Below are 22,875 nucleotides of genomic sequence, written 5' to 3'. Positions count from 1 at the left end.
ATTCAACTGACTGTGTTGACTCAGCAGCGTTTACCCCCACGGTAATTGAATTAGAATCCGCCCCCTTGTGTGTTACCTGGTATTGTAAAAATATTCCTCTATTAGCCAACTGTTTTTTTTTTTTAAACATCATGTAATGAAACTTGATTGTAGAATAGCATCCTCCATAAAAACTGTGTTCCCAAAGGCTTAAAGTACAATTACAAGCATCAGCAATAATTATCCGAGGGAGAGGAAAAACTAGGAAATACAGGCAAAAGAGAAAACTATCTCCTTGTCTTCTGGGCAGTGAGAAGAGGCAACAATTATAATTTACCATCCCAGAAGCTCATGTGATTCATGAGCAAATACAGAATATCCAGTCAGGCAACTCCATGCCACCAAAAGGCTATGTAACAGAAGACCTAGTGCAGAGGTGGGCAAACTTTTTGGCCCGAGGGCCATATCTGGGTGGGGAAATTGTATGCAGGGCCATGAATGTAGGGCTGAGGCAGGGGGCTGCCGTGTGGGAGGGAGTGCGAGGTGTGGGAGGGTGTGCGGTATTCAGAAAGGGGCTCAGGGCAAAGGGTTGGGGTGTAAGGGGGGTTTGAGGTGCGGGCTCCAATCCGGCGCCGCTTACCTCAAGCGGCTCCCAGGTGGCAGCGGGCCTAAAACCGGCTCCCTGCCTGCCCTGGCCCCGGGCCACTCCCGGAAGCGGCCAGCATGTCCAGCATTGGCTCCTGGGTGTGGGGTGGGGCAGGTGGCTCTGCTGCATGCTGCCCTTGCCTGTGGGTAACACCCCCGAAGCTCCCATTGGCTGAAGTTCCCCATTCCTGGTCAATGGGAGCTGTGGGAGGTGGTGCCTGCAGGTGAGGGCAGTGCCTTGAGCCCTCTGTCATTCCCCTTCTACAGGGGCTGCAGGGACGTGGTGTCGACCACTTCTGGGAGCAGCGTGGGGCCAGGGCAGGCAGGGAGCCTGCCTTAAGCTCGCTGCACCACGGGGCTGGCAATCCCGCGGGCTGGATTGAAAGCACTGATGGGCCGGATCTGGCCTGCGGGCCGTAGTTTGCCCTCCCCTGACCTGGTGAGTCTCTCTGACAACTCTAACCATACCGTAGACAATCTGGCACCAAAAAGTCCACTCCTTCTTCACAGCCCCATTGAATCTCTGTGTTCTGTGATGACCTGCAGCAATCAAAGTGGGAAAGGAGAATGTCCAAGCAGTGGTGGCAGAAAGCATAGTACATAGCTATGTATTTGGGCATAGCTGTGATAACGCAATAACTTCTGTCTATATATTTGACCCCTTCTGAGAAGCATGTCAAGAAAACGGAGTCTTTTCCTGAGACTCTTGTCCTTACCCTTCTAGGCAACTGAAAATGGCCTCTGAAAAGGCATAAAGATAATCTGGGACCCTTAGTAATTTTGGGTGCCTCTGTTTCTGAGTGCCGAGAATCTGACTTTCAGCATGGCTGAGCGCTGGCAACTCCCGTTGACCAGTGGGAATTGTGGAAGCTCAGCACCTCTGAATATCAGGTTCTTGGTGTCAAAGGTGAGGCGCCCAAACTTAGAATTTATTACGGCAGTTGGGGGGAAGTAAATGACCTCAGGTCACATAGCAAGTCAGCAGCAGAGCTGGGAATGAAACTCAGAACTCCTTACTTCCTTTTGCATGGCCTAAGCATGAGGCCACGCTGCTTCACCAGTACTGAAGAAGATGGAGGCACATTGCCACTTCAAATAGCTGGACATGTACTATCTGCAGTAGTTAAACTTACTGTGGTATTAGCAATATTTCCCATTCTCAGTATAGGGAATACCACAAATGTGGTATAGGTACACACCCCGGTGCTTAGACATCCATTTGTTTCAGTGGTGCCAACTGCACCTGACGTTGGTGTCTCTACTACCAATAGCCGGGGTCTCAGAGGTGTTTGTTTTGAATTTAAGATAGTATGGTTATACGTAAGGAAGTTCCTTCCCTGTCAGGCGTTCAAAACACTCTCTGATATTTGTGCTGCTCTGCTTTAGTAGTAATTTCTACAGCCTGCTTTGGGATGGTACACCATGTGTCATACCAATCATTCTGTAAAGATATGCTATAGTATTCATATTCCTGTGTCATTTTTAACGGTTGCCACAGTGAAATACTATTCTCATGTTGTTTTGAATAACATACCATTATGTACCTTATTGAGAGATGAAGTGTTCCAAATTACATTAGTCAACAAACATTTTACAATATATATAGTAAAACATGGTACTCTCTTGCTTGAGGTGTTCCATTTAAAGGACGTTAATCGGCTCTGAGTAATTCAAGACCAGTCCCTTATATTTCATTTAAGAGTCCTTACAATATATTGAAGAATATATAATGAGAAGAGCAAGAGAGAGAATCTGTTCTTATATATTCAAATTTCAGCCTAAATGGTTTAAGTTTGGCAAAGTTTTATAAGCAACCGAAAACAAGGTCTTCTAAGGGGAAGTATTGGGCAGCCTTAAGAATGGTGAAGGCCAGAGGGGGGAGGCCGGGAGCCTCCTGCCACATTTTTAAGGTTGCCCAGTACTTGCCCTTAGAAGACCCTGTTTTTGGTTGCTTATAACTTTTGCTAAACTTAACTCCTCAGGCTGAATTGTTCCATGTCAGGTGTCTGTGCCAGGCTGATTTTTTTTTTTTTCATGATGGTGAATTTTAGGCAAAATGGTTCAGCCATTCTGAGAATGAAGATAGGAAAAAGGAGCTGGAGGCTAGGGGGTAAAGTTCTGAGATTAGATGAGGAGCCTAGAGAGAGAGGTTGGGACTGGGCACTAGTGGAGACTGCGTGCCTGGAGGCCTGGGAATAGGGGGGGAGAGAGAGACAGTCATGAGGAACAAGGTGTGTGTGGAGGACTGGGACTGGCTGTGCAAGGAGGTTGGGTGGGACTGGGCACATTGGGAGAGGGAGGACACAGGGACCCAGAGTCTGGGACGGGAGAGTAGGAACTGGCAAGGCAAGGAGACAGGCTGCGATGAGAAGATTGAGGAGTGGAGGCTGGAACTGGCAAGGGTGAGGAGAAAGGGACTGGGACAAGAAGTCACAGGTGGAGAAGACAGGATTGGAGCAAGGACAGGTTGGACAGGACAGGGCAGAAAGTGGCAAACTTGGGGGTAGTGGGCAGAGGACACTGAGCATATTCCCCTCTAGATCCTGGAATGAAACATAAGAGTCATGAATCTCACTATTTCTCTGCTGTCAGCAAATACCTATGAAACCTCCTGGCAGAGTGTCTCATCCCACACTAGAGCTGGTCTACATGCAGATTGACAACTTACTATTGTTGTTAGTTACTCCATTTGCTAAAGAGGCAGAGATCTGTGTGGTGGATCTAATGCTTCAAACCTGCTGATGACCCGTGTGGACATCAATATGATGCCACGTGATGGAATTTCTGTTTTTTAAATTTGATTTAAAAAAAAATCCTAAGAAACCACACACACACACATTATGTTAAGGGAAGATTATTAATGTTGTGAAGTCAAGTTATCAGAAGGTAGAAAGTGCAATCTTAATTTGGCCTCCTTGGGCATATGCATCATGATACAGTCTTTAATTAAATGACCACATACTAGTTTTTCCATAGGACTCCTGCTTCATTTAGTGCACTGGATGGATGATGTTCACTTAATGAGAAGCTGTTCAATATTTTTTTCTCCTCATTGTTCAGTGTGTGGCCTAACGTACTGCCACCATTCAAACCCTGCTCCTAACACAGCATTCTGAATTTCCTCTTTGGCTTTTCTCTCATGCTTCTCACTATAGTATCTGAGTGCATCACAAATCTTAACTGATCGTCAAAAAAACCCTATGAGATGAGGGGGTGGTGTTATCCCCATTTCATAGAGCCGGACAGACAGATGATGGTACTAATTTTGGGTGCCCATTTGAGACATTGGACCTGATTTTTCAGAGTATTTAGCATTAGATAGCACTTCATATATTCAAAGCACAACTCCTGTTGTTAGCTTGCAGTTGTGAGTGCTCAGCACTTCTGCAAATCAGGCACCCAGAAAATGAGGAATTCACAATTCGTGATCACTTGTGAAAAGTTTGGTTTCAAGTAACTTGCTTAGAGGGCACTCTTTAACAAAGAGCGGGATATAATCCAATTCTTAAAGGCAGCATTCAGCTGCGTTAAGTATGTGACTTTCTTTGTCTTCCTGTAGTGTCCTGCCTCTTTCACTACACACCACAGCAGTCTACTTCACTACTCTGCACAATGCTTATTCTCCCCATGGCAGCTCTGTACTATGCCTGAATGAGGCAAGTGTCCGTATGTGGTCATGTAATTAAAGACTGTATCATAATAAATAAGAACAAAGCCTGAATCCAGGTTGGAAAGTCAACCCTAATTCTGGCATTTCCGATTTTATGAGTGCTTGACTGTGCAACTATAGCTATATCTATCTATAATACGTACATGTCTATTTCTTATGTTTTGCAGGTGGTATCTGTGGTACAGTCTAAGATAAATAAAGTCAAGAAAGATCAGGACACAGAAAGCAAAAACAAAAATGAGAAGGTATTTATTCCATTTGTGTATCATATCCAAGCTTTACTGGGTCAGATGATATAACAATGTAGTTTATAAATGAATACCAGGCTTTTTATCTTAAATAAAAGGGGTAAAATGCTACAAAAATTCTATGTATGTTAACTACATTGAGTAATATTTAATATAAATAAAATTTAGCACTTTTGTAGCTCTTTTATCTATAGATTTCAAAGTGCTTTACGAAGATGAGTAAGCATCAGTATCCCCATTTTACAGCTTCTGTCATGGCAACTGCCAGCCACAAGCTGTAAAGTGGAATAATAGTAAAAGTAACTGTGTAATTTCTTGAAAAAAGGTTAATCATGTGGGTCTTTGCACATATTTGATGCTGTTGGGAGTAATGTGTTTCTGTTGAGACAGTGGATGCTGGTATATATTTAAGATTGCTTACAGAGCCTTAATTCTGAATTTCCTGGCTTTCAAAATTTTGGATTTTTTTCCTTGTAAAAACTACTGGCCCAAATTTTCATACTTGGTTGCCCTAGTTAGCACAATGCTTTTTGTGTCCACAAACAGAAATGTCCCAGGTGATCTATAGTTGGTTTACAAATGGTCTAATAATCACTTAGAATGAAGGACCTTTCTGCAAACTTAATAATTGGTTAATTAACCAATTGGTTAATTTTAGTGACTGTGGTAGCAGACATACTAAAACAGTACATCTGGTTTCCTATCTCTGTCCTGCAATGCAGCAGTGGCCTTGCAAAATCTCCCCAAATGCATTCTTCTGGAAACCAAGCTGGGGATTGTGACATATGTACCCAGAAGGCTTTGCAACTGAAACAGTGTAGGGATAGCACTATTGTGGATGTTGGCCAGTTCAGCATGGCTAGGTTGCGTACGCTGACCCATGTGTGCTTGAATTTGTTCAATCCTCTAATGTTGAAAGGAAACTCAAAGGCCTTGTTGCTTTAGAAAGTGTTTTGCAGGCTACTTTAGAGTGATTCAGCGTCTGGAGGTTTTCAGGTTATCCCAGGAAAGCAAGGAAGCTACAGGTTTCATGGCAGTTAGCAGTACGTGAAATAAAGCAGTTACTATACTCCTTTCTTGGTCTTTGTAATCTAAAAAGCACATCCACTTGCAATTTTGCTGCCTTTAATCTCTAGGATTCCAGTGTGTTGAATACTAAAACAGTAGAAAGTCAATGAGTGAGCCTAACCTTTTTCAAAGCTGTTAAAAGTAACCCTTTATGGGTGCTGTAATGTGATGAGTAGAATATAGAACAGTTTCAATGAATAAGTGTGTAAGCTTCTCTTTAGCTTTGAACATTAATTCACAAAGCAGACACAATGTGCTTCAGCAGGGACAGTCTCAGTAGAAAAAGATGTCTATGAGTGGATTATTAGCGTGCATTCCTATGGGAAATCATGGATATTTCTACTCTAGTCTTCAAAGTGTCAGAAAAGAACTAGGTTTGAAAGCAAAATATCCAGCTTGGAAAAGCTGCTGTTCTTATCTGGGTCATTATTTTTAATTACTGGGGACTTCCTCTGTTACTCATGGGTGCTTGTTCTACTCTATAGTGATTTACATGTGTTAAATAATAATTTTTAAAATAGCCTTTATGAGAGCTGCTTACAATGCTTCGGTTTCTTATGTGAAAACGAAATATAAAAGTTGTGCTGTGTACACCATATAGCTTTTGCCTTGGAAATGGTGGGTCAGTTCAAATATGTGGTGTAGTTAGATGCTCTAGAAGCCTAAATTGCTGAGTCCAAGACACAGTTATGTGAACTTCCACCTTGCCTTCCTTTTTCAGGATAGATTCTATAGCCTGTCTGTAGGTCTGATCCGACAGCCATTGAAGTATCAGTGCTTGGGTATGCACTGAGTATCGGCCTGCCAGCCCCACCCCTTATGCCTGAAACAACTCCCTCACCCCCTCACCCCCCCCCCGAGTCCCTCCACGCTGGCCGGCCCACCGCAGGTCAGCCTGAGCCACCCCAGATGCACCACTCCGGGCCACACCGGCTGCCCCAACCCCAGCCGGCCACCCTGACCCTTGGGCCAGACCAAGCTGACCCCGGGCTGGCCTGGGGCCCTGGCCCAGCCCCTGACCACCAGCGGATCACCGAGCTCCAGGCTGCAGCTGGAGCTGATCCCCCGCCAGCTTCACCGAGCTCCAGGCCACAGCTGGAGCTGATCCCCCACCGGCTTCAGGATCGGCGGGGGGGTCAAAGTGTGGCCGGGGACAGGGAAGGCTTAGCCTTCCCTGGCCTATGATATCCGCCGCCCCTGCTTCAGTGGGTTTTGGATCAAGCCTTGCAGACAGAGCAGATGTAGAATTGTGAACTGTGCTGTCTTTCATATCCTGCTGGGTGTGTAGTTTTCTAAATAAAATCCAGATTATTGTGTGTTTTCTGGAAGCAGTTGCACAAACTGCATTCGTTTTAGTCACTTTATAAAGGCTCGGGCAATTTTTTTCTCCTACGAAGGAAATGGGAACTGCAACTCAACTCTTTTCAAGGGGTTTAAAGTTTGTATTCTTGTCTGTTACATCAAGTAACTAAAGGCTCAGTGGGAGGTGCCTCGTAGGCTGAGTCTAGGGAGAGGCAGAGGCCAAAGGGGCACTTGGTTGGGGAGAGTGGGAAAGCCAGAGCAAAGAGGGCAGATGGGAGGACCTTGAGAGGCAATAAGGGAATGAAAGAGACAAGTGGGCTCTTGGAGGGGAGCTAAAGTGAAGGGAGCCATTTTGGGGCAAGTTTCTGGGAGATCTTGTGGGCAGAGGGATACTGGGGGACACACTGGAAACCTGGGAGCTACAAACAGAAGGGGAAAAGAAAAAAGTCTTGTGTGACTTGGGTGAGGGATGACTGGGCCTTTCTGGGGATGAAGGAGAAGAGAAGTAGGGATTTGGCAGAGAAAAGAAGAGGTGTATATATGGCACAAGTAAACCAGCATCACCCAGTTCAGGGAGAGATGTGTGAAAGAGACAAGAAGGCGACCAACAATGGAGGTGTCTAGCAAGTGGTTGGTGGTCAAAGAGATCTGGGGGCATGAGGGCATAGGGCGGAGTTGAACTGAAAACTGGGACAGAAACTTTTATACTGGAAGAAGAGAGGAAGGAAGCCAGTGAAAATGACAGAGATTAAGAGTGATGATCTCGTAGCCTGAAGCGTGAGAATGGTCTAGCTGAGGTATTCTGAATTCCCTGAAATTTAGAGGCTACATAAAGGACAGAATAGTCGTAGTTAACCAAGTGATTAAGGCATGAAATAAGTATTTCAGTATTGGCAGTTTTAAAACAAAGTCTAATTTGGCCTGTGTTCTGGAGGTGAATGTACAGATAAAGGAGACGTGGGAATAAAAGAAAATTCAGGGTCGAGGCTGACACCACTGTTTCTGACCTCAGGAGCAAAATTAAGGAGAGTTATCGCAGGCATGGAAAATAATTTTTTACTCAGGGAGAGGACTTAGCTCTTAGGAGCTTAGAGTAGCAGGATGTTATGCAAAAGCAAGGAACTGATTATCAGGAGGAAGTGAGAGTGAGCCAGGGTATAAATTGTACATGTCATTTGTGTAAAAATTATATCCAGGTTTTAAGCAATGAGATGATCTGGGGTGAAGTGATGGAGAAGAGGACTAAAATAAGAGCCTCTGGGAATAATTTCTTGAGAACAAGTAGGAAGTGAAGAGAGGGATGTGAGATTGTCTGGCTAATGATGGCCAGCTGGTACATCCCATTCCTGGAGGCAGGCAGTTTCAGTTTTACAAAACACTTTGAAAACCAGGCAGAAAGCTGTCATGGAGAGGCCAATTCGGAGAAGGCCCCTTTCTCATTACTATGTGGGAAATGAGCTTTCCATATATGGCAGTGGACGATGAGCGCCAGCTTGTAGATCCTGGCAGAAAGTCTTTACTTTACAGAGCTGATCCTTGTACCAGTGTGAGTGGATGATGTCCGAGAGATGGTGAGAGAGATTGGGTTAAAAACTGATAAAGTACACAATACATGAGTGCTGATGAGGAGCCTGTCAGCAAATGAAGCATAGAGGAGAGTGGCACATGGGAAGGTTTTGGTTCTAAGAATAGTTTTAACAGAATTTCATTTATTGTCTTTGAGGTATATCGATCGTATACATACTACAAATCCATGCCTGGAATTGAAACTTTCTTATTTTGCAACCTATAAATATGCCCCCGATTCAAATGAAATACCAAGTGTGGTCTGAGGACACTGTTCAAGACAAGTGGGAATCTCATTAGGAATTTCTTCCGAAGTCAATGTTTAAATTATCTTGTAGGAACCTGCTGGTAGAGGCTGTACTGTTAAATTAGATATGATCCCTGACTGTTCATAAAATGGAAAAAATGCAATTAGTGACTTCTGTTATTATGTTAAGCTTTGCTGTTGCTGAGGTAAAGTACGAATAGTGTGTGTGCCTTAATCAAAAGCCCACCCAATTTAATTTAGAGACTCCCACTGGTTTCAGAGGGTTTTGGATCAAGGCATGCACATAAGAAGTCCCATTGTCAGGACAAGATGAAATACGTGATCAACAAAATCCCAATGTCCAAAATCCTGAATTGTTGTATGTGCTTTACAATTAAGATCAGGTGCTATACAAACGTGAAATATCTGACAACTCTGGCCCAGAAGAATTTGCAGTCTAATTCTGCTATTCAAAAAAATCCCAATTATTTAAACTTGCAACAATCAAAATAGCAATGGATGCTAAATGGAGATGCTTTTTCTTATTCATGTTTGAAAGTGTGTCTAATTTAGAAACATTTCTATCATTTTATATGCTGCTGCTTTTTGGGCTTGTGCCATGTAACTACCATTAATGTTGTCTCTTTTCAAAAAATTATTGAGGCCCTTTGTCAAGCTTTTCTGAAATCCCACTTTGGGTCAAGATGTAAGGAGTAGCAAATTTACTTAGATTTTATTAGGTTGAAATAGGAGTGTGAATCATTGCTAGAAAGAAGTGAGAGTTTGGAGTAGGATTTGAGGAAATAGGGTGGCTTTATGGCATACAAAATCAGAGGTTACACCAGGTTAAAGCTATTTTAACTTTGTTTCTGTTACAAAAAGTGTTCATAATTTTTAAAACCTTCCTTTAAATCTTGGAACTGCCAGCTAAATCCTACAGCCCCACAGAAAATCAGGTAGGTCCCATACTAATTTTGATGACTCTTCCCAACAAATGTTTTGTTCCTTTCTATGGGTACATTTCTGAACTTGTCTGAACTGCTCCGGTATGAAATCTTACCACTTTTACAGGAAACTCCGGGGTTAGGGGCTTTTTGTTTGGCTTTTGAAAATAGACTTTCATTTTCTTGAATATCCGAAATTCGATTGTGAATCTTTCACACAACTCACACAATGGAATCTACAGCCAAGAGGTTGAAGTTTATTTACATTTTTGTATTAAGTATGTTGATGTCAGTGAATTGGCAAAATGCTCTCTTTTTGAGGACCTGATCCAAAGCACACTGAAGTCCAATTAAAAAAAATTCCAATTGACGTCAACGTGCTTTGGATCAGACTATGCATGATGATATTTACAAAAAATCAGGAAGTGATGGAACAAACTGATGTTAGCCTTTTTAAAGCCCTGACCAGTAAAGATCTGCTTTGGATATGAAGACCATTACAATCCTTTTAAAGGTTCTGTAAGCTTAATATGATAGGAAAACAGAGGGCACCTTGCTTACCTGGGGCTCTGAGGGGCTTTAATATTGATCTTGAAAGTGCTGAAAAAGAACTTTATAAAAAATTATAAAGAACAAAAAAAGCTAATAAGTGGACTTTAAAGTATAATGGTTCTGATTTGTCACAGGCAGTTGGAAGTGTGCAGTGCAAGTTTTCCATTTCTACCTTTTAAAGACTTTAGAATACAGAAAATGAGTGGCGCTTGGTGGACCTCTTGTCCTGGTTTTATTTTAGAGTGTGTATGTGTGCTTTCTTTTGCTGTGTACATTTGGGAAACTGTTGCTTTCTTAAGATCCTCTCATTAGACACCCTTACTACAAATTGGTGGAATTCATTTGATTTATTACTCTTTTGCTGGCCTCAGTGCAGCACTCCGCTGTAATAATTTTAAACGGACAGGATGATATTTTATTATCTCCTACAATTTTGTATTCAGATGCTATTGCATATTAATGATTAGAATATTTTAACATAAATTTAGATGTAAAATATTTTATGAATCTACGTGCAGGTCCTGTTTTCATTCTATGCAATGGAAAATATTATTTCAGATCTGATGTTTGATTTCCAAATGGTAATTCCCAGCGATTTAAAAAAAAAAAAAAATTCATTGCAGGCATTTTTGTTGCTCTAATGGCCTACTGTACTCACTGTTCACTTGCTAAAGTGCATCCTGCTATTAGTGGTGTGATTGTAGGGGATGTAATTGAACATAATTTAGTGAAATCATGTAGCTAACCTAAAGCATGCTCCAATTATTTTGAACCTATAAAAACAGTTGCTTGGATGTTTCAGCTCCTGTTTTCATTAGATTCCAGAGTCCTCTTTTTATACCTGATATGCGTCGCTATATGCATCATTATAGGAACTGTCTTTATTTATGTGAGGTAATTTATAATTCAAATTATATTTTAATTGGAACCAAAATATAGATGAAATAGTGTCATATTTTACTTGTAGGAGCAATGAGAGGTTCCGTTCTGATTTTGCTTGCTAAGTGTTTTTGATTTTAAACTGCAGCAGGAAATGGTGATGGAAGATGAACAAAGGGTTTAAAATCCATGCTGGGATAATATTTAATGTTATGTTTTTAACCCCTTTCTTAATGGTCACATGTTTGTTGTACTCCACTAAGTAGGTTTACAATGAAATACCAGTGTGGTTCCAGTAAGTAAATGTGCAGTCCATTTCCTATTAATGTTTTCTTTCATTTCTTTTTGTCTTCAGAGTCTCTGAAAATTATTTTTCATTTGTAAAATGTCTTTGAAAAAGAGGAGTTAAAGTGCATTATTTTAAGAAAATGTATTAAACTGAAGGGTATGTATGTACATGGGATGGCCTTTTAGTGTGTGGAGAAGAAAAGTAATTTATATGGTACGTGGCAAAATGTTTGAAACCTCTTTATTTTGTTTTTCATCCATCAGAGAAAAGTGGGGGCACCACCTCCGCTGAAGTTGCCGCCTCCTTATAAATCACCCAAAACACTCCAGTCAGAGGAGGATGCTGTGGGGGAGGAGGATTTTTATATAGAGGGTAAGTAGTACCACATTTATCTAAGAAGCGCATTGTATCTTTAGGGAATATAATCTGTCCGTGTGATGGTGCTACATAGCAGTGACATTGTTGTTACAAATTCTGTGTATGGATTAATTTCCGTCCGCGTGAGTAGTGCTCCATATGATGTGGAGAGCTGGTCTCAAACTTCTCTTTACTGTGGACTGATCTTTTTAAGATGGAAGCTCCTGCCCTTCCAACTGCAACCCTAGAGCGTCCCTCTTTGCCAGAGTGCAGAGAGGTGCTTGATTCATTTTTAGTTCAATTGGTCAAAAAGCAATGAACAAGATCTAAGCTGACCTACAATTTGCAGGGGAGTGTCGCTGCTTGAAGGCAGATAAGATGCTTCAGCATTGTGACAGCAGCAGCTGTGCAGATCAGTTTGAGAACCATCAGTACACAGCCCCTGCCCCAAAGAGCTTGCAGCCTAAATTAGGCATCACGGTTCAGGCATTATACCTTTCTTTAAAAAAAAAAAAAAAAAAAAAAAATGCAGGGGAGGCTCTCTCCCCCCCACCCCCACCCCCCCAGTGTAAAACCTGGGAGAGTGAGAGAAAGCTATGCATAGAATGAGTAATTAGGAGGCTTGGGTGGAACAAAAGGAGCAAGCGAAGTCTATCGGGTCTGTCACAATGGGCTCCTTGAAAGGTAACTCTCTTATTTTGTATAGCACCTTTAATCCCTGAGATGCTATAATTTTCTACAGATATTTCACAGTGATTTACGCTTTGATCAGCGTGGAAGTGCAGGCATCTATAAATTGGAACACTGTGTCTGTTCAGGAGTGCCCAGCAATGCTTCCTAGAGGTTCAGGACCTGATTTGAGTGGCTCTAGCTTTAGATAAACAGAAAGTAATGACCCAATAGGAGTGACTCTCAGGTGACCAACAAGAGATCATTTGAGAATTATCTATATCACACTCAGCACCAGGATAACAGAAACTTACAAAAACTAGTCAATGTGTTGATTTCCTCTCCTCTTGTTCCTCTCCCCGTCACTGTAGACTGGTACTTGTATGTGTTCTTGTGTATGGTGGTATGGGTATTTTTTGTTTTGTTTTGTTTGTGGGAAAGCCAGAGGAAAAAGATGCATTTTGCTTTTTGACCTATAGGTGGTCAGGTCTGTGGCTAAGTCTTGTTCTTGTGAATAGACGTTCCAAAGTCATAGGACTCTGATGAGGAAGCTCTGTGACCAGCTCCTATGAATTTAATCCTTGTTGTTAGCAGTGCTATTTTGCCTCTCAAGCACAGTTGTTGTTGTTAGCCTTGATCAGAGGCTGAGACAGTCCTCAAGATGGTTTTGGGTCTGTCCCATTAAGATTTTGGAGGTGAGGATCTTGATTGGTTATTCTCTGGGAAACCAGCTAAGGTTATGTCTATATTACCACTTACGTTGGTATAATTTATGTTATTTAGGAGTGTGAATAAGCCACTGAGCTACATAAGTGAGACTGATCTAAGCGCCAGTGTGGACAGCACTATGTGGTGGGAGAGCTTCTCCCACCGATGTAGTTAAAGCCACTCGTTGGGGTTGGATTAATTAAGTCAATGGCAGAGCTCTCTCCTGTTGGCTCAGAGTGGCTACACAAGAGAGCTTACATCAGCACAGCTGCACCGCTGTAAACTCCCTCGTGTAGCTATAGCCATAGTACATGGAGCACAGGGTGATGTGTTTAAGTCCGCCTCTGTTGCTTAATTGGCGAGCTGCTATATGTTGAACCATTAGGAGCTTTTTCAAAGTTCCTACTTTCAATCCCAAGTACAGAGTGTTACTAGAAATGAGCCTGGAAGTTTTATAAAAGTGTCTTAGGTCCTTATCTGTCAGGTTGGATGAAGCATCTGGGCCAGCTGAAAATGGAAAAAGGCATTGCAGGGTGCTGTAGTTGTTTGAGTACCCAGTATAGGGAGGAGAAATGCCTAGCATTTGACTCCTAGCTCTCTCCAGTTTTAGGATAAATGGACCTTCTGCCTTTAGACCAAGCTATTCAGTCCTTAATCTATCAGCCTATGCAGCCTCCCTTCACTGAGGCAGAGTCCAGCCTGAAGCTGGTGTTACCAGATGTAAATCTCAACAAAAGATCCTTGATCCAGCATTGCCTGATGAGGCCAAGGTTCCAACCAAGTGTTTCATGGCAAATGTGTAGCTCCAGACCGCTCCTTTACCTCACTCTCGGTTGTAACATTTAAGCTGGGATTGACATTCTCAATTTAGTGTATCTACAGTCTGCTTTAGAAAGTGCAACCAGGTTCATGTGGGATAGAAGACAGCAAGACAGGATGGTCTTCAGCCTGAAATAAAAATTTCAAAATGGTGTGTTTTAATGACTATTTTCAGAATATTAAAGAAAATGTATGTGGGAGGTTTTTTTATTCTTCTCTTGGGAATGATTTTTCCATGGTGGAGGGGTAGGTTAGTAACCTGCATGCCCCCTGAACAGTGGGTTTCAAATAGATTTTTTTTAAAATACTATAAAAGGAAGCCATTTGCACAAGCAATAAATCATGGCAGGGTGTACATCAGTAGGCATTGGTGTGCTGGTTTGGTGGCTGAAAGCCAGAAATGTACACTAAGAATTTCAGAGTAACAGCCGTGTTAGTCTGTATTCGCAAAAAGAAAAGGAGTACTTGTGGCACCTTAGAGACTAACCAATTTATTTGAGCATGAGCTTTCGTGAGCTACAGCATCCGATAAAGTGAGCTGTAGCTCACGAAAGCTTATGCTCAAATAAATTGGTTAGTCTCTAAGGTGCCACAAGTACCCTTTTTCTTTTCACTAAGAATTTGCAGATAGACCACTAATGCACACCTTATTGTAGTTTATTACTAACATGAGGGGTTGGGAGTGGAAGGGGGAAAAAATTAATTAGTTTGTAAGTAGAGTTTTTCTCACGGTTTTCCATAGGCATTAGGAGCTATGTAATTTCATTTGACATAATTAAATTATATGCACACATTGGAGGATCATAATTTATCCTATAAAAAGCAAATTAAAATATATACAAAAACAAAAACATTAAGAATGAGTGGCGTAAACCAGACAGACATTAACTCTGGCAAGAGCTCAGAATCCTGTCATTTCAACAGGCATTTTTCATTAAGTTCTCCGTTTTAATTAGAGAATGAAATTGATCTGATTGATTCATATTGGTTTTTACAAATAGTTTTTCTTTTACTATAAAGAGTGGTTTTATGGTGATTCAAGCTCTGGTCTAGGACTCAGGATACTTGAGTTCAATTCCTGGCTCTGCCACAGATTTCCTGTGTGCATTTGGGCAAGTCACTTCCTCCCAGCACCTCAGTTCCCCATCAGTAAGCGGAGATAATAATACTTCCTTCCCTTTGCCTTGTCTGTTTAGACAATTTGAAGTCAGTGGAGTTGAGTGAAGGGATAGGGGTCTAGCTTCATGGTGCTAGTTGCAGGATTCTTGCTATAGGTTAGTTAGGAGCGCTTAAGGGCAGGGACTGTGTCTTTGTATATGTTTTTACAGGTGATAGCGCAATGAAGCTCTGATCTCAGTTAGAGCCTCCAAACGCTTCCCTAAAGCTAATGTTCCCAGAAATACCCCAACTGGTGAGATGTGATGGCTTATTCTTTTTTCATAAAATCAAATGTGGTCTACACCTTTAAAAAATGTTCAAATACATGCGGTACATTTAATGTGCAAAAATATAAAATTACAAAGGAAACCAAGAAGTCCATAAATAACATCATGAATTAATGACGTTAAAATATTAGAATAATCAGATTACTGATTAATTGTGTTTGAAAAAATGTCAGAAGTGTTAAGGAGTAAATTGACTGATAAATCAATTAAGCTAGTGGGGGATCTGGTTGCTTAGAGTTTGTCAAGTCCTTTTGGGTGAGGCTGCATTGTGAAACAAGAAGAATAACATGACACACTTTGCAGGGGACTGGAGTAGATAACCTCTCGAGGTCCCTTCCAGTTCTATGACTCTGTGATTTTCGTTGCTGCTGCAAAATATAGAAATGTTTACTCCGAGACTAAGATGAGGAAGCTTCTGCAGTCAAACACTGCCTCTCCAATAGATGTCACTACAATCAACAGCAAATAGCAATGAGGGTTTCAAAGAGTGTAAAGATATGACCAGGCAAAAATAAGTATATAAACCTTTATGAAAGGCTGAGACATTAACAATTTCTAATATTTACAATGTTAATTTTGCTAAATGTACTAACAAATGTATTCAGCTTTGTGTGTCTTCATAGATAATCCAAAATAGCCAGGATTACACAAATAAAGCTGACTTTCATTTTTGAGCTGCATGTTAATCCTTATTTAATGTGTCTCTACACTGCTAATCTTCTCTTTCTATTCTTATTCAGACTTTGTAATTAGCTAAAATACGTAGGTTTCTAGCTCACCCCTAATAAAAGGACCAGGGGGGAACTGCTTTATAATTTAGAGCATCCTTGCAAGCATTTGTACCACATGAGGATACAGACCCTGATGTCCACGCCCTTGCCTCTTTTTCTTATGTTTTTGAATCATACACATAAACTTTCTTAATTTGGTGTTGTGCTACAATATTGAAATTACATTCTCAATGAATTACTGGTAAAATTGTAACTGGGAACATTTGTGTCTGGAATTTTACTATGTACATGTGTATAATCCACTGAACAGATGGTTTCTCTGTGTGTGTTGTGCATATATATTACAAAGAAAGGTTAGAGTATGTTAAAAATGAGTGAATTAATGGTGATACAAAATAACTGAATTACTCATTAGAAAGATTCATCATTTGGAGTAAAGAATGCATAGGAAATTCCTAACATGACTACATTTAGAAACTACACTTATAAACCTAAAAAGTAAAGGAGTACTTGTGGCACCTTAGAGACTAACAAATTTATTTGAGCATAAGCTTTCGTGAGCTACAGCTCACTTCATCGGATGCATATAAACCTGTAAGACTTTTAACCATTTTTAAATGACCAAAATGAGAAATTTAACATCTCTTTAACGTTTCAATTCAGTATTCACATTACAATAAAACCAATGCTGCCTGTTTAAGAGTGGTGGTAAAATACAATCACTGATGAAGTTGAAAATTTTTGCATGCTAATAATGGTAAGATGGTTTTGTGTCTGGCATATAAAAATGATGCAAGAACACAGTTTAGTAACAGAAAATTATAAGATGACACATTTGTTCAGGTCCCTTAGATTATCAAAAGTTCACTGATAACCCCTGTAATTCGCACTAAAAGGATGCACAGATATAATTAATGCCATTAACTATTTCTCTCTCTCTCTGCAGTAAGAGTGGCTCATTAAACACAATATTAACTGTAACTAGCTGTGAAAAACATAAATGGTTATGTTTTTTAAATAGATGTGTTTCTTGGGATAGAGATGTCATTTTTAATGCTAGCAGGGTAAACCAGTGCAACAAACAGCAGCCGTAGAGCATCAGTGGGTCAGATGTGGGAAACCAGAGATTTGCTTCTCCCTGCGTACTTTTATAGGCAGCTTTAATCTGCTGACAGATGTAACTGTTAGCTTGTGGGTAGCTTGAAATTAGTGTAACTGATTGCATCTCATAATAGAAAGAGACAGACAGATTGCCGTTAAGGAGGGAGAAATTCTCAGAAAAATAGGCCCAAGGTCGTTGGAAGAAAGACGAGCACTGAGTCTGTGTATGATGAGGATTTGAGCTGCTTACAGCATTGAATGTTTGTCAGGAATGCAGATCTCTTGAAGTACATGCTGGTACAGCAATGGTACAAGGGGGGTTCCCAGGTAAGGATTCATGTATGTGTATATATATATGTATGCATTGTAGTTATTGCTAGCAAGCCATTTTAGGTATTTTAATGATCATTCAGAACTAATTAAGTCATAAAGGCAAGAGAATAGTAGCACAAACCATTTTTCTCGGCTGAGAGCATGTACATATACTATGTAAGACTCTTAGGTGAATTCAGTACCTTTAAATTATTTGTCTTATGTTTCATTGTAAATCACTGTTATAATATACTTGAATGCATGACACCAGCATGCAAAATTTACAACAGCAGGTCAGTGCTTTAAACTAAAGTATCAGAATTCCTAATACTAAATTTCTTGTTGTTATATGGAATAATCTACTATTTTTCATAACTGTTCTTGTAATGTAGAGACAGATGGCTGAATTTTCTTCACTTTGCCTGGTAAAAATGTGTTAAGTAAATATTTTTAGAGTAGAATAAAAAGCTGCTGGGGAAACCTAAACTGAATATTCAGCAGTTTCATTGTATAAGGAAGCAGAATGGGAATAATGCAACTTGGTAGTAGACAAACAAGAGCTATTGCAATGAAGTGTAATCTAATCTTTGTTGTCTCAAATCTCATTTGATGTTAGGTCTGATCATTTTTTCTGACACAAGCCAGGTATCCAGGTATGAGTATTAAAGCATTTGTCATGAAATATATTTTGTCCTGGTACTTAAAGGTTTGAATATTAAATTCTTCAAAACATGGTAAGGGTGTTGAGAAACCTGATGTGATCTTATTCAGATACTGCAGATGCCTAACTTCTCTTAACTTATTACTGTCGAAAGTAGGGTTTGTGTTGTAAAACTGCATACAAAAGGCATTGCTGTACAAACGGACTTAGAGAGGATTATACTAGTAGATATCTCTCTCACTTTGTCACTGAAGAACACAGTATCACTGCAATGACTTGCAATTAAAAACGTGGCATGATCGGACAGAGAGGAGGTTTTTAAGTATTTGCATGAGTATTGAATCAATACACCTGGAAGAAGCTATGTGACTAAATTATTGAACAGCTGATTTTTAGATAGCATCTTTCAGCTGTACCCATCACAAATGATGCTATATTACTTGTGGGGGGGAGAGATATGCAGCATGTCTGGTCCAGAATAGGTAAATCCCAACTTCCAGATACACTTGGTTTAAGCAGTAGCTATTAGGAATACAAAGTGCAAATAATCTTCTATAAGAAGGAAAAGTAAAAATGTTAATGTCTATATGTTTTATAGAGAGATCAGTTATTAAATTTCCCATAGCATGACCATAATTGAGACAGCAGTCCAACCTAATTTCTTTATCTGTTCAAGAGAGTCAAAATTATTTTTCTTGAATATCAGTAATGTGCATTTTCCCCCTTGATCCAACATACTAATTCTTAATAACTAGTCATCAATATTCCTTCAGCTTTGTACGGCTATGAAATACACCCAAAGGCTGAACTAGAATTATTAGTCATAGGTATTTGAGATACATAACACAATGACTGACTGTTTTAAAGTATGCTTTTATACCTGTGGAGTGCCAACATACGTGTTGAAAAGTAATTGCATCTTGGCAATTTGACCATGATGTATCACACAGATTGACATCTGTTTTTCTAATCTATCAGCAGTTCTAAAGCCTAAACAGAATTAGAATTAGAAGTAACACAGTGGGAACAGAGGGCAGTCAATTTTCTATCCTACTGTAGAAATATAATGAGCCTCTAATTGTTAGTATAATGCTAGACATCATGAGTGAGTTCATCAGTGCCTGGAGGCTGAAATTTGCTCTCCTTGCTCCTACCAAAAGTAAATTATTACTAAGGCTGTAAAGTCATCAAATCATTGAGCTTTTGGGGACCTTAGAAGACCATGGCAATTTGTTGTGCTTTTGGTGGTAGCATATGTGTGCGCACATGTGTATATAAACATATGGACTATGTGAGGGAGTGGGATAGTAAAGGTTTGAGCAGCCTGATTTTGTAAGGGCTGCATTACTGATAATGACAAAGCCATGAGTGAGTTGTATAGGTCATCTCAAACTAGTGTCAAAATAAAACCTTTTGTAGCACACCGTTTCCTGTTCTGTAGATGCCATACATATAGAAAAATATTGTGGGAATGTTTTGGAGAGCTTTTGAAACTTCCACTGAGATTACTTTTTGTATCCCTGTACCTGTAAAGTCAAGTGCATTAATTACCATGAGTCTAAATACACAGCTTGGAGAGCCATAAGAACCTGTAAAATTAGCTGAAGTTGCTTATCTAAATCTAAAAATGTTGCCGTTTTAAGGACCATTACATCAGGGTCTTACAGAGTAGAAGTGAAAGCAGAGTCCTCCTGGGAAACAGAAAATCTTCCCTTCTCTTGGTATAATGCTTCTGTTCCGAGGCCTACAGGGCCATTAGATATTGGATTTAAGTCCCAACATGTGGAAAAGCTGCTTCTTTCCCCAAACTGAATCTTAACCACTCTTGGCCTTGTGCAGGGGTAGATTGGATGGAAACTGCATATTTGTGAGGAGAAAGAGGAAAGATTTGAATTTTTAAAAAGAAAACAATAGTAGTTGGAAGCTTCCCCAGGCTTTGGAATGTTAAAGTAAATGTTAAGGGAGCATAGTGCCAGTGAGGAGTGAAAGATGCATGATGATCTTATCACATTTGTTCTGTCTTTTTTGTACAGCACCTAGCACAAGGGTCCTGGTTGATGATTAGCACTCGTAGACACAATGTATGTATATACAGACACACCTAAACAGGGCTAAGTTATGTCTCTTCATGCTCTGCCTGTGAATAAGGAGGATTATACCAGCCGTGCTGTTCTTGGAGGTATTATGGTTTTACATCTTAGTCCCTCCATATGCTGTGGGATCAGGGAAACCAGTGGTACCACTTGCTACACTTTTTTTTTAATTTTTTTTTATTTTAAGAGTAGGTTGCACTCCCCCTGTGTAATGATCCTGGTGCTGTCTCATTTGTTGGGGTCACGGCTCTTTCCGTGAAGCCTAGGACTTCTTTGCCTTTTGGCACTAGCAAGCGCCCTGGGTGCCCAGCCTAGGGCTGAAGGGGCTCCCTGGGCACTCTCACCCTTCTAGCACACCTGCACCAGGTTATCCATAGTTTAGTCCTTAAAACCTAGAAAGCCTTCTTCATCAGATTACTAAAACTGATGATAAACCAGATGTAAAGGTTTAATGCCATTCTTTCCTGCCTTAAGTTGTGACCGATTATCCTAGGAGCTGTTTTGAGAATAATATGATATAATTTTATAGTGTATAATTCATGTGTTCATCTCAGGACGCACAGTGGTGTCACATCGAGGGAAGTCCTGCAGTGAAAAGGTGTGGGTAAGTGGGCCCATTAGACTAGGAGATGCATGAAGCACTGATGACACCATGCCAGCAATACAAGCTGGTTAATGGTATAGAGGAGATGAGTTTTGAATACTAATTTCGAAGGGGGGAATTCACGATGTGAGGGAACTGGACTGACTGTTGCACGTAGCTGGTGAGGTGACAGTAAAAGATCAAGAATGGAGACGGGGAAGAAATGTGATTAGTCCAGAATTTGCTTCACAGAGATGGAGGTATGTGAAGGGATGAGCTTAAGGAGGCATATGGAGAATGGCTATGAAGGGCCTTGAGGAAGATGGAAAGGATTTTGTAATGGAGGGGGAGTTAGGCAAGGTCCTTTAGGATCAGGCACGAGGTGGTCTTTTTTTGTGGGCATGAGGGAGAAAGTGTATTGTGACATTCTAAATAGAGAGGCTGCAGCCAGGGGAAGGAAAGGGTGAATATGACTTGCGATGGCTGCTGGTGGGGAAAAAGCGATGGCTGTCTGCACAAGGAGCAGCTAGCAGGAAAGCACATTCTCTGGTCCCTGCATGAGTGTTTACAGCAGCCAGTGAGCTCTCTCCCTTCTTCCCTTCCCACGCCATCATCTAGCAGCACTAGAATCCTGGAAATCCCAGAGTCTCTATTAGCTTCCTTAGAGGCAGAGGCCAGGGAGATAGATATTCCTCTTCCTGGGATTCTGATTCTGTCTCGGGTGTTACCTGAGCCATGCTCCCAGAACTGCCTCCAAGTAGGACTCGGAGCCAGGGTTAGGGGAAAAGTTAAAAATGATTCAATATTTATTAACTAATGTATTTTAAAGGAACAGATCCCCAGTTGGATGCTTAGAGTATGAATTGTAATGATTTAGAAAACAATATTGGTGTCAAAAATAGAGAACACCCACACTTAGAGTGATTGGTACACAGCCAGTCATTGGCAGAATAAGGAGCAGAACCCAAGAATCTTGACTTTAAAAATATGTTTTATTGGTATTTTCACACCCAGGAGCTCCAGTTATGGAGCTAGGCTCTGCACAGATACTTGTTTCTTCCTTTGTGCAGGCAGGAAAAGATTTTAACAAGAAATTATTATTACTTGTTTTGTGTCAGCAATGTGTTTTGCTCTGCCTAGTGCACAGTAATAAAGAGAGTCTCCAGTATTGCCGACACAAGTAATATTTGGTGTTTTTCTTCACACCCCAGCTACCAAAGTCAAAGGATTACATGGGAATCTTGGAATTTTTATTTATTTATTTAAAATAAAGTTTCTAGTTTTTATGGTTGTGGGGAAAAGCTGGGACATCTGACCCATGTGTAACGTAAAGGTTCAAAAATCAGAAGGCAAAGCAAGAGGCCCACACTTATTCTTTTTTTAATCTCCTGATTTTTAAGGCCATCTCATGGTTTTTTGGGGCCTTACTCATAGTTTTTGGTAATAGTGACACTAAGTTGGCAATTGTGACTTTCTCCCCAGAAGATCTTACACAAAGACAGATACTTAGAATACAGGACACACTGGAAAGTCCAGTGATGGGAAGAATTTCGTGTTTTTAAATTCCCTGGTAGGCCTTTTAGAAGAAGTGGGGGATTTTAAAGGGGACCGGAAGGATTTTATTTAAAATATACACTAAATAGCAGAAGCAGAGGTAGCTGCATCAGTCGGTTTGAAGGCTGGCCGGGGATGAACTTAGCAAAATATGACCCTGAATGGTTAATGGCACCACTGCAGTTGAGCTCAGAAATCAGGAGATAAACGTGTATAAGAATCATTTCTAAACTAAAATATATATTCAACTCATTCCCAACTTTCAAGCCTTTGTGTTCCATGTGTGCATTATGATACCTTTGCAAGTAGCATCAAGTGTTAGATACAGCAAAAAATTTGCAGGAAAATACTCCAGAATGGTCAGATCTGCTTGCTCATCATTAGCTAGCCAGAAATGCTTCTTTAGGGGGGCCACAGTACCCACCCCCTCCTCTTCTAAGTGACTTGGACAGA

At 40.7% G+C, this 22,875-nt stretch overlaps 1 protein-coding gene across 6 annotated transcripts in view; it reads left to right on the top strand.

The window, feature by feature from the left end:
- The window catches only part of PATJ (PATJ crumbs cell polarity complex component), a 211,293-nt gene that overhangs the window by 95,121 nt on the left and 93,297 nt on the right, over positions 1–22,875 (top strand). For all 6 annotated transcript variants that reach the window (XM_048861224.2, XM_048861229.2, XM_048861225.2 and 3 more), the window contains 2 exons: positions 4,462–4,539; positions 11,653–11,761. In XM_048861224.2, the coding sequence (XP_048717181.2) occupies positions 4,462–4,539; positions 11,653–11,761 (187 nt within the window). The remainder of the gene's footprint in view (positions 1–4,461; positions 4,540–11,652; positions 11,762–22,875) is intronic.

This window comes from Caretta caretta, chromosome 8, assembly GCF_965140235.1.
Source record: "Caretta caretta isolate rCarCar2 chromosome 8, rCarCar1.hap1, whole genome shotgun sequence".
In the NCBI taxonomy this organism is placed as follows: domain Eukaryota; kingdom Metazoa; phylum Chordata; order Testudines; family Cheloniidae; genus Caretta; species Caretta caretta.
The sequence above is the reverse complement of the archived record's forward strand: the minus strand, read 5'-3'. Positions and strand labels throughout refer to the sequence as shown.